We start from the raw sequence: 12,871 nt of genomic DNA, 5'->3' as shown, positions 1-12,871 counted from the left end.
TAGTTTTCCATTTTTGCACAACAAATTCCCTCAAATGAAACAGCTTAAGACTTAGTTCTACAACAGAAATTTGGCACAGAATAGTGGGGGTGTGTGTTAAGGCCTCACAAGATTGAAACCAAGGTGTCAGCTGGGTGTCAAGCTCTTTCTTGAGGGGGGAGAAAATCAACTTTCAAGCTCATTCAGACTGTTGGCAGAATTTATTTTCTTGCTATAGACCTGAGGTCTTCTTTATACTACTAGTAGTGATGTGGGATTACTACCAGCTCCTAAAGGTTGCCCCTCTGTATCAGCAATTCTAAATATGACCATCTGTTTTCTCCTAAGCCAGCTGGAGTGTCTCTCTAACTTCCTCTTTCTACCCCTGAGGTGGGGGGCCTCTTAAGCTTTTAAAGCTCTCATGTGATTAGGTCTGGCCTACCAACATAATATAACCATAAGAATTAAATTTATATTCTTCACAGTCCTGGGGAACATTCAGGGAAAAGGTACACTAATGGGAGAGAAGCCTTGAATAATATGATAGAATCCTGCCTACCACACCATATTTTGGAGTTCAATCATAATTGAGAATTAAGTCTTAATGTGATTTCAATTCTGTATTGAATATGCACAGGTTTTATGATTTAAAATAATACAATGAGGTATGATTGGGCCCTGATTAGTCTCAGAAATTCTGTATATAGCTTATCTTAATCAGCAACCAAGGTTATATATATATATATGAGAAAAGTTGTTAGAAGTAGTTAAGGAAATCAGTAAACAGACTCTCTCTCTCTCTTTCTTTTTCTTTCTTTTCTTTTCTTTTAGATTTTGGAAATAACATAACTATACAATCTATTCATGTCAGGTTTAGTAAAATGTGTGTTACATGTACATATACACACGCAATTCTATAGATTCTGTGAATTATTAGGAAAATTTAATAACAAAGCAATTCAGTTTCTTCTAAAAACTAATTATACTTTGAGGGATTTGTTCATCATTTAAGGTCTCAATGTCAAATTAAGCATCTGCTTTTATAATCCTGAATTCCTTTTAAAAAAATAACTTTGACCTTTAAAACTGCAATAGCTTGAAATTGATTTATTTCTCTCAGGCATCCAATAATATATATTTGCTAAAAGCAGTCAAAATTGAAGTTCCAGCATCTGTGAGAGCTGTTTGTATTTTTTTCTTTCTTTCTCTCTCTCTTTCTTTCCTTTCTTTTTTTTCTTATCCCCTTTTTTTTTTTTTTTTTTTTTTCCTTTTAAAGTCAAAGTCAAAGTGCAACTATTACCTCTTTGGAAGTTTCTTGGGAATCCTGTTATCCCAAGTGGAAAACGAGTGAACCCTGAGACTGATTCCTTCTTTAATATGTTTATAAGAGAGATTTTAGAAAAACCTCTCGGTTAGTGCATTTCTTACATAGAATAGACACTATTTCTATTTCTCATTAGCACTTCGCAATTTAGCATTTTCATACTATTGGACAAAAAATGAATATTTCATGTATACATTATCATGCAAATAAGATAATATTTATGACACTCTTATAGGATATAAGACAAAGATATGAATTCTTAACAGTAAAATTCACATGAAACAGCTTGACTCACAATACAAAGAAAGCAACTGGTTAAGTACTTGGATTTATTTTTTCTGCATTTGTGATATTATACTTTCAAAATCCATTTAAAGTAGTTATTGTAAAGTGAGGAAGGGAAATAAAAGACTTCAATGAGGTGGCTTTGTGCTTGAACACATAAAGCAATCCCCACAGTAACACATGTTACAGAAAATGGGTCACCTTCAAACCACCTTTGAAATAAGCAGATAATGTAATTTTCAGCTTGTGTTCTTAAGAGCGTTGTTTTATAGAATGCATATCTATTGGCCTTTTATTCATTTTGCAAAATTTGCATGTGTGAGGACATGAAAACACATACAAATATTCTTTCTCTCTCTTTTTTTCTCTGCCATATACAAATATGCACACGTCTAAATGTTCCTACACATGTGGACATATCTGTTTATTTGATTATTATTTCTTCTGAAAAGGCACACTATTTCTCTATTGAAATGTAATTATTGCATTATGTTTTTAACATAATGGATTTCTATATATGTCAAAACAAATGGCATAAACAATGTGCAGAACCTTAGAAAAACTTATTTTTCATTGAAATATTTTGCTGATACAATTGCATTTTTAAAAATAAATTTTGTTCACTTTTTTCTAGCTGATTATTAATTGTTCCAAATATGTAGTTGACACGTAGTATATAAAGATGTTTCCTAACTAAAATATAGTATTAATTTGTATTTTAAATAAAAACACAAACATAACATGCTTTTTAATTATGTAATATATGCTTATGAAAAACTTCTATAGAAGAGTATGATTTGAGAGACACAAAACTGTAAAAAGACGGTGCTTTTTAAAAAGATTTATTATTTCTTATTATTTAAAGATTATTTAAAAGAGAGAGAGCAAGAGAGCAAGCGATGGGAAAGGCAGTGGGGTTTGATCTCAAGACCCTGAGGTCATGACTGGAGCTGAAATCAAGAATGGACAATTTCCATGTAGGCTGGAATCACCTAAGCCATGTAGGTTCCCCAAGATACACAGTGTTTTGAATGAATATCTTTTTTGCTATGATCCAAATTATTCCCCACTGGACTTCTGTCCCCTTGAGAGCAAATACTGTTATGTTCTCTATTCTAGCGCCCAGTGCAATCACTAACAGGCAGTACAAAGTGTTCTTGAATAAAACTATTCTCTTTAATGTGTCCATAATAATGCAACCCAGTTTTGCTCAGACTGTAGTAGTATTACAAAACTAATACTTGGGCAGGTTGTATATGTGGCTCTGACCAATTGTTTGTCCTTTCCTCTTAAGGACACCCAGTTTTGAAAGTTAAGGGAGAAAATGACATTATATGACTCAAAAGAGAACTGATTGAGCTGAAGTGCTCGTCTCAAGGATACACGGAGTTAGACTGATCTAAATCTCAGCTTTGTGTTTGTCTATTTATGTCTTGAGCCAACTCAGTTTCTCTGTGCCTCAATTTATGCATCTGCAAAATGAGGGTGGTAATAGCAGGGTTGTCCTTATAGGGTTGTTCTGAGTATTAAAGTGGTTTTAGACATATAAAACCTTTAGAAAATTGCCTGGAAAAAGTAGAAGCTTGATAATGTTTTCTATCATTATTTTGGATCCAATTAGTTTTCTTGTATCTATGAATATAAATTAATGTAAATGGAAACAAATATTGCTATACTGGGCTCATTTGAATGTAAATGGAGAGAAATGAAGGGAAATAGACATTATGAAGTTCTCTACAGTACCCTCCACATTTTATGGTATCAATATTAGAATCCACATTTTATGTATGAGGATTCTGACACCCAAAGAAGTTTAGCAACTTATACAGTAACATCCAGGTAAGAAGTCACAGGTTTGGGATTCTAACCTTAATATCTCATGCTCATGGTCATGGATTTCAGTCATTCCATATTTTACTTGAGAGGTAAGATTTGGGTCTGTCTGATTTATTAAAGTAATTAAATGCATATACAAAGAAGTTAGGATAGAACAAGTAACTTTTGGAGATTAAATTATACATCTTGATTAAGCAGTCCATTTATCTTATTTATCATGCTAGCATATTACTGATTGGTTTGAGAACTAAATCTCCTAGGATTTGTAACATAATGCCTGGTATTCAGTAAGGGCTAATAATAAAAGCAATAATACAGAGAAATAGTAACAAGTAACAATAAGTCAATGACTGACATCTAATTGTAATAATGTATAATTATTACTTAAAACTCACCTTTTAAAATTTATTTTGAATGTAGAATAAATTACACAAATGATACTATCTAGTATTCTGAAAAACAACCACATTTGAAATCATAACACAAATTCACTTTCATTTCAAATAGAGATTCCATTACTAAAAATTTGATAAGAATATTTTATTGTCAGGAAATGTTTTGTTACCTAAAATCGGGCTTTGTGAAAAAATGTTTTACAGCTTCGGAAATGTAGGGAAGAAATTATTTTAACCTTCTCCCATATTTTTCTCCCAAATCCAGGCACCACGCCAATGACCTCTCCAACTTCTCCAGAAGTACCTATTAATATGTTGTGACACTCTCAAATGATATAATGTAAACTGGGTGAGCTAAAGTTGTAAAATATGACAATCCAAAAGATCAGTTAGGATACCCCTCATACGTAACCACACGTGCAATATTCAAGGAGACAAAGAAAAATAATAGAGAGCATCGGGTGAAAAGGATTTTTTTTCTTTTACAAGGTGTGTAATATATCCTAGTACATTAGATTTTGTTGCTCGCAAGCATTGCAAATAGTCTTTGTTCTCCTTTGCTTTGCCTTGGCCTACCTCGGGGGAGGTGTGGACCTTTGTGAAATGGATTTCTACTTCCTTAAATAGAAGGTGAGATAATTCCAGCTGCTAAATAGCTTTGGGTCTGTAACCCAGCCTGGGGAGTTCTCCACTCACTATGGGCTGCTAAAGGGAATGCAGAACCTTGTAAAGTGGTCTTCCTCCTCCCCAGATGGCAGCCATCAAGCTAGAAAGAACAAATGAGTCCCCTCAGGGAGTAGAATGGAATAGAATGTCAAATATTCTTGGACCTTCTGTGGCTTCTGAGAGAAATTTTGCATTATAACATTATTCAGGCAGAGTTATAGATCATCTTGGGGTCCCGTCTGTAAGCAATGCTTTGAACATAATCTAATGGCTTTGTAGCTAATACAATGGCTGCTGTGATGTTAGTGAGAACAGACTAAGCATGAATGGGACACTAAGCAACTACAAAAAAGGAAATACTAAGTATTTCATAAGTACACCGAGGAGAATATAGCAAAAGTAGTTTGTTCTGTACATAATGAAATTATTTCAGCCAAAGAAAACCGCAGAAGATTTTCTCATCCTTGTTTTGGCTAGTTTATCTGAGGGATCCCATATGTAAATAAAAGTTATGATATTATTTCAAATCACATTCACGAACTGTTGAACCGTCATATTAAATTATTCTATGGGCTTTATAATCATTCGAAAGCTGATGACGAGTATTACAATGTACATGCCATTATTTCACCAAAATTTGCTGAAGCGTATCCTGTACAAAGAACCTTTCCCTTGGATTGAATGTGCTCATAGAGATGACGGGCAGATGTCGAAACTCATGATACAAGGATCTCTCTATTAAGTAGGGCATATATTTATGCTGCCGCATTTGCTCATCCATATTTTGAAACTGAAAAGATATTCTAAGGCAAAACAGTAAAGACTTAAAGGACATCTCAGGAAGTTTCTTATTCCAGCAGACAAGTTGAGAAGGGAAGCTAGTTCTCTGCAAAAAGATCATGATAAGTAAATAAGTAAATATCAAAATGTATGATCCTTCCGAACTGACGGAAAACACAAAAACCAAATGCAGTGTTTGAAAGCTGCTTTGATCTATGCTCAAAATATAGAGAAAGAACTAAAAATAATATTTGAAGAGACAAATGGGGAACATTGAATAAGGGTTGGTTATCAAGTGATGATAGGTATTTTAAATAATTTTCTTAAATTAGATAGGGACATTAAGATTACGTAGGAAATGGGCCTTATTTTCAGGAAGTTGGTGCGTCAGCCTCAAGTAGTTAATTATTATGATGCCTGCAACTTTAAAAAGTCTATGAAAGTAAAACAAAATGCTGTGAGTGTTAATAATTGTTTAATCTAGAGAGTGAGAATATAGGTTTTCATTGGATCATTCTTCTAGTTTTTCTGTTGGTTTGAAGTTCTATTTAAAATATTCTTGGGTACCTGGGTGGCTTAGTGGGTTAAGCTGCTGCCTTTGGCTCAGGTTGTGATCTCAGGGTCCTGGGATCAAGCCCCGCATCGGGCTCTCTGTTCAGCAGGGACCCTGCCTCCTCCTCTCTCTCTGCCTGCTTGTGATCTCTGTCAAATAAATCAATAAAATATATTTAAAAAATAAAATATTCTTGATAAAGGAAGATGGTGTAGTGCCTACACATTTTCATTTGTCTCATGAGAACATCAGAGAACAAAAGTATGAAACCATAATCTTGATAAGAATGATGTGGAGGGCAGGTGTTAAAATACTATGTGATGTACCAGAGTCTCTTATGGGCACATGGTTTGTAATTTGCAAGTACATACACCAAATCCAATATTTGTTGAACACAAATTTTGGTTTTCAGGCAGAAACTACCTTTTCAAAATCAGAAATTTCTTCCTCCAACATAACTCATATGAGCCCCATGACCAGTAACCACCCCCTATCGTGGCAAAAAGCAAACGAAAATAAAATCACTGCTGGACACAGAATATAGAAAGCATTTTCTGTTTGATGTGTATTTTCAACCCAGAGAAAATAAGAATAAGTCCCTTATTTGGTGCAGCAGTTTCTAAAATATATTCAAGGAGATGCTAGTAAACACTTAACTTTTAGATTAGCTTTCTGAAAACTTTTAAACACTGGAATTCAGATTTGCTTACACTCTGAAGCTGGTCCTCAGTATCTTTTTAAAGCCTCTCTTGGCATCTCATTTTCATGCTCCATCTGAGATGACTTGGGACAAAAATCAGAAAATAACAACACCATTTCCACAAAACAACTGCTTGGACAATACAAATTTCTACATCCATCATTGATGGAACTCTGAGAGAAATTTTAAATGTCAATACTAAAAAATGATATTATTGGAGTTGGCTGTTTTAGTCAATGCAGTGAGCACCTACTCAGAAACAGCTTAAAAAATAATTGGAATAAGAAATATTCCTCCTTTAAAACTGTTATAATTATATATATATGTAACTATATATAATTTTATTCTTGTAGAATTATCAGCTTTGTGTAATGTGTAGCTTAAAGCCCTGTGTAAAATGACATCATGTGATTTGTCATAGTTAACACAGGCCAAAGATAAGGCAAGTCAGGAGAATTCTCCTTCTGAAACTCTCCCTCCTTCTTTATGCAAATGACACTAAGAAGTAGTTAGCTAATCCTGAATTAGCTAATTGCCAAAAGATTTAAGAAATGAATCTCATCTACAGAGATCAATTCCTGGAATCACTGAAGTTTCAAATTTTTTCATTCATAAAAATCATGAAGATTTTGGTCTTGATAATTACCCCTTTAGGCGACTAAACAGGAGAGCACCCCCACACACATAGACATCATATTGTTTATGAAAAGATTAGCGGTGCCCATTAAAGCCTTCAGACTTCCAGGAGTGCCTGTAAAGCATACATTAAAAAATGATTTTGAAAAGGGGCACCGAGCCGGCTTGGTCAGTAGAGGATGGGACTTTCAGTCATGGGGTTCCGAGTTTGAGCCCCACATTGGGGGTAGAGGTCACTTTAAAAAAAATGTTTTTGAAGAATTTCAAGTGATCTTAAAATATAATTATGGTATTCTGTTATTTTTGCAAGTGTTGATTTTTTATATCATGTTATATGTATATGTAGTTAGTGAATATTATAAAAATGCACATAAATATATTTCCATATGTATACTCTTTTAGGTATATATATTTTTGTTATAACAATTTATATGTAAATGCTGACTATAACGGAAAGTATACTGAAAGGATAAAAGAAGTTATCTATAATACCCACATCAGGCCATCACTTATTTAATATTAGAACTGATGTTGGAACAATACCTATATTTTAAGGTAGTCATTCATGTGCCAGTTCAATCAAAATGGACTAATTTTAAATATTGCCTGACAAAACAGAATACTGCAGGGGGTCTCCTGTGAGGTATTGTCATGTAACAACTGCTCTAAAAATTCTAATCGTCTCACGAGTTTTACATTAATCAACTTCATTTTCAGTTCAAAATGTTAACGTATTTTCACATATTTCTTCTGAAGCTTCAATCTCTACAAAACTTCATTTTAGATTAGAAGAAAAAGGTAAAAGAGTAAGGAGTAACAGCAACTGAATTTAATTTCGATCTTGGATAGAGCTGAAAAACACATTTGCTTTTCTATTCTTATGTCAGTTCGAAAAGAAAACAGTTCTGATTTTAGCCAAATGAGGATTTTTTTTTTTGTAATTCTGCTTGGATCACATTGTAAAAACCTTCTTCAAATTTTCACTTGTTTCCCACAATATTACCACATATTCTCAAAGCCATTGGCCAAATGGATGCAGTTTATAAAGTCTTTCCTTTTGCATTGAGCTTTTGCCTGCCTCATATCTTTAGATACATTTTAAAGCAAAAGCAATACCCACCATGTTGAATATCTTAAACTGTATGGGTGAAATATGTAATTTGAAATTCCGAAGTTCAAAGTACATTTATCTACAGCTTGATTTTACACTTGAAACTTCCTGTGCTTCATAAGAGTTTGTTAAAAAAAAAAAAAAGAAAGAAAGAAAGAAAGAAAGAAAGAAAAGAAAAAAAAGAAATAGGGGGAAAAATCTTCTTCGTCATTTATAACAATTTTCTTTAGACTTGAGTAAAATGTGCGGAAACGTGAAAGAAAAATCAAAATCGTGTGCCCTCTTTTTGTTTTCTTATTCTTTTTACTATAACACTGACCCAGGAATCAATTCTTTTTATGCTCTTTTACAAATATACTTTGAAAGAAAATTTTGAAGTAAATACAAATTCACAAATGAACACATTCATTTTAATAACATTGATTTGAAGGATGATGTTATTTTACTGAAGTTAGGCCAGAACGTTGAGTTTAAGAGTCACTGTTGAGTTTGGGTTTTTGTGTTTTGATTTTACTAATACTTATACACAGAAAACCTATTTGCCACAGGATATTTATATAATTTAAAATATTTCAAAGTTTTTTGTGTAGGTTGAAATATTAAAAAAAAATACAGAACACATTCTTACCAAAAATTTTGCAAGAATGTTGTGCTTGTATGCAAATTTTGAAGCATTGCCCAGAAGACTATGGACACTAAAAGCTTAACCTTTTTTCTTTGGCTGGTCTGTTGGCTGGAAGAACCTTTTAAATGTAAAAATGTGGACCCTGATATCAGATGATATCAGTAGGAATAGGTTTAAAACATTTTAGATCAGCAACTGAATAAAAAATAGTATTTATAAAACTATACATGCTATATAATTTAAATAGAGTGTGTATTTATATTATTTATAAAATATATATTTATGAGTATACATATTCTTAGAGAATTGTAAATAATGTAATATCTATATCATATAAATACATTATTGGATACTTCATGGATTTCAAAACCTGTGTTCATCTTCTATTAATTCATGGACTCCAGGGGTACCTGGGTGGCTGAGTCAGTTAATGTCTACCTTTAGCTCAGGTCATGATCCTGGGGTACTGGGATCAAGCCCTGTGTCAGGTTCATTGCTCAGCAGGGGTCCTGCTTCTACCTCTCCATCTGCTGCTCCCCCTGCTTGTTCTCTTTCTCTCTGTCAAATAAATAAGTAAAATCTTTAAAATATAATAATTCTTGGACTCCAGTTTGAAAAACATTGCCCCACAGAATCATAAAGATAATTTTTCTTCTGTTTGGTCCTCTCCCCTATGTGATCTATGGGTATCTTATTACATGCTATACTAAAGTGAATTATAAATGTGTTGAAAAAATTAGAAGTTCGAAACTTTTCTATATTATAAGATTTCAAATAAATGGAATGAATTAGAGCAAGCCATTTTTCTGTGAATCTGAAAGGATAATCAGTGATTCTATCCAACATTTGGCTGAGTAATATTGAATAACTCATTGAAAGACAGTCTGTTAAAATGAAATACTACACATATCTGAAACCATCTGGTTTGCCAAATCTCTCCTCTCCTTTCAAACAAAAAAGTTTAATATTTTCTGAGTTCTTCTACCTTCTCTCTGACTGCATTCAGGTCATTGATTTTTTAATTTAGGATATTCAGGAGGGTTTCTGATTTGGCATTGATGAGCTCATTTATATTTATTATAACAATTACTTAAAATGAAATGAGCATACTTAAGATTAATGCATTTCATTTTATGAAAATTTTATCCCCAAAAGCGTGTAAAAGAAATAAATTCAGATAACAAATTAGTTGTATTTATGCATGTTCATGTATTTGAAAGCAGTACTTAGACAATCTCTGTAATGCACTGAGAAATAAAGTGGATTGACAGGACGAATGGAAGGGTAGATGTGTGACCAAAAATGAGATGAGTCAAATACAGTTGATCCTTGAACAACACGGCTTTAAACTTCATGGAGGTTAAACTTCGCTTACATGCATTTTTTTCATAAATACATAAACTTACGGTATCAATAAATACAGTACAATTACTGTAAATATATTTTCTCTTCCTTATTTTTCCTTAATAACATTTCCTTTTATCTAGCTCATTTTATTGTAAGAATACAGGGAAGCCTGGGTGACTCAGTCAATTTCAGTTTAGGTTACAATCTCGGGGTCCTGAGTGTGAGCCCTGCCTTGAGCTCCTCATTCAACTTGGAGTTAGCTTGGGATTCTCTTCCTTTCCGTCCACTCCTTCGCCTCCCCTTGCTCATGCTCATTCTCTTTCTCTAAAATAAAGAGATAAATAAAATCTTTTAAAAAAGAATGCAGGATATAATACAAATAACATACAAAATCTGTGTTGACTTATTGTTTATACTGTTGGTAAGGCTGCCACTCAACAGTTATTGGTGGTTAAGTCTTGTTGGAGTTAAAAGTTATACACAGATTTTCAACTGCACAGGGGTCGACAACCCTAATCCCTGCATTGTTCAATGTCAACTGTAAATTAAAAGGTAAATGGTAGAATCTCTGGGATGTATATGTATATATAAATGGTTATTATGCTTTTTTCTACTTTTAATATGTCTTAACATATTTATAATCAAAGAGTTAGTTAAAAAAAAAAGAAAGAAAGAAAAAGAAAAAGAAGAAAGGAAAACAATGAAAAAAAAAAACAAGATTTTTCTTTCAACTTTTCTGATAAAAAATTATACTGCAAGTATTTCTATTATGGAACCATCCCTTTGACGGTGTTCTCTGTCTCTGTCTCTTTCTCTCTCCCCCTAAAAGCTCCATTCTGACTTAGATAAAGGAGAGGGGACTGTTAAATACACCCTCTCGGGAGATGGCGCTGGCACAGTTTTTACCATTGATGAAACTACAGGGGACATCCATGCAATCAGGAGCCTGGACAGAGAAGAAAAACCTTTCTACACACTCCGTGCTCAGGCCGTGGACATAGAAACCAGGAAGCCCCTAGAGCCTGAATCAGAATTCATCATCAAAGTACAGGATATTAATGATAATGAGCCAAAGTTTTTGGATGGACCCTACGTTGCTAGTGTCCCAGAAATGTCTCCTGTGGGTGAGTAGGCAAATCAAAATTTTGTCAGATGCACTGAAGCCTTTTCAACATTTTGTTTTTTGCAGGTCAATGTAAACATCTTATTTGTAAACCAGAAGATTATTATTCTACTATAAGACACAATTATTTCCACTTATATTTTCATTTTGGTGCTTTCTGCTCCATACTGAATATACAAATAGATACATAAGTATCCAGGATATATATAACATTTGTCACTACTTTTCAATCTTTGCATTTACCCGAACCCACAGAATCCCTTTGTAATTAAGTATGAAGCTCAATTTTTACTAAAATCCATTGTCTTTACGATTCCAGGTGCCTACATGGCACTAAAGGTAACTGCCATACCCACAAATACCATGTAGTGATTCTTGGCTCAAAGTAAATCACCCAAAACATGTATCACTTATGAGTCTGGAAGTGGTCCAGAAAGGAGTGTGTTGTATCCTTTATCGCTACAGATACAGATTCCAGAAGGATGGTATTGTTTTCTTTTTTATTACAAGTAATCCTTAGTAGTTATGCCACCAAAACAGGAAGCAAATATTATCATGAACATATTATTAGAATAAATTTACATTTAGCTATAGTATCACTGCCACTGTTAATAATTTAAATTTGATATGAATTCGCACTTCATTATCAACCTAAATTTTAAAGTTCTAAGATATGTATTGTGGGGTCAATGAATCAAGGATGACAGCTTTAATGACAATTTTAAATAATTTTTATTCCAAAGTCACCACTGGCAACCCTCATTCTATTTCAAAGTAACTTGTGGTATCTAGCACATTTGTAAGATAAAGCTACCCATCACTCTGAGGTTACAACTTGAAACTCCTACCATGAGCCGTTGCCAATTTCCCTGTCTGGCATTCCTCAGAGGGCTTCTGTTGGCCCTACAACCAACCCAGACATGCATAAACTAAACCAAGGGCAGAAGCAGGTTAGTGGCTTCAAGAATGGTCACATTCTTCAATTCTTGGATTCATCACAAATTTATTTGAGATTGTTATCTATGACCTTACTAGGTATTCAAAGATCATATTCTCTCTGCAACCTGAGAAATCAGCTCGAAGGCATTTACACAGATTTTAAACATTAGTATACAGACACAGGGCTGAACATCTGTTACTCAGTTCTTGCTACATTTTTTGAGCAGCTTTTTTCTTTTTTTCCTTACATGGTGCTGATTGCTAAAGATTTAGAAGTACAATTGGGTAGAAGTGTATCTTATTAAAAAGTAGCCCCGAAAATGGGAAGAGCTAGTTTTTTATTTGTGCCTTTTAATTTACTGGGAGAGAAAAATGAAGGTACTATTCTCAGAAAAAGTAAGGCTTTTAAGAAGACTAGGCTCTTTTGTACCTAAATGGTTTAACCCAGGGCTTACTTTATGTAAATTGGAATATTTACATGAATTTATGGCCCTCAGTGGCTATTACAGAAATAGCATCCTTAAAGCAAACACATCCATCCCTCTACATTATTAGAAAATTCTAGTCTTATT

At 33.5% G+C, this 12,871-nt stretch overlaps 1 protein-coding gene across 2 annotated transcripts in view; it reads left to right on the top strand.

The window, feature by feature from the left end:
- CDH12 (cadherin 12) overlaps positions 1 to 12,871 on the top strand; it is a 251,351-nt gene that overhangs the window by 57,841 nt on the left and 180,639 nt on the right. For both annotated transcript variants that reach the window (XM_059416472.1, XM_059416471.1), the window contains exon 2: positions 11,067 to 11,361. In XM_059416472.1, the coding sequence (XP_059272455.1) occupies positions 11,067 to 11,361 (295 nt within the window). The remainder of the gene's footprint in view (positions 1 to 11,066; positions 11,362 to 12,871) is intronic.

Source organism: Mustela nigripes, chromosome 12, assembly GCF_022355385.1.
Source record: "Mustela nigripes isolate SB6536 chromosome 12, MUSNIG.SB6536, whole genome shotgun sequence".
In the NCBI taxonomy this organism is placed as follows: Eukaryota; Metazoa; Chordata; class Mammalia; order Carnivora; family Mustelidae; genus Mustela; species Mustela nigripes.
This window is presented reverse-complemented; position numbering and strand designations above follow the sequence as displayed.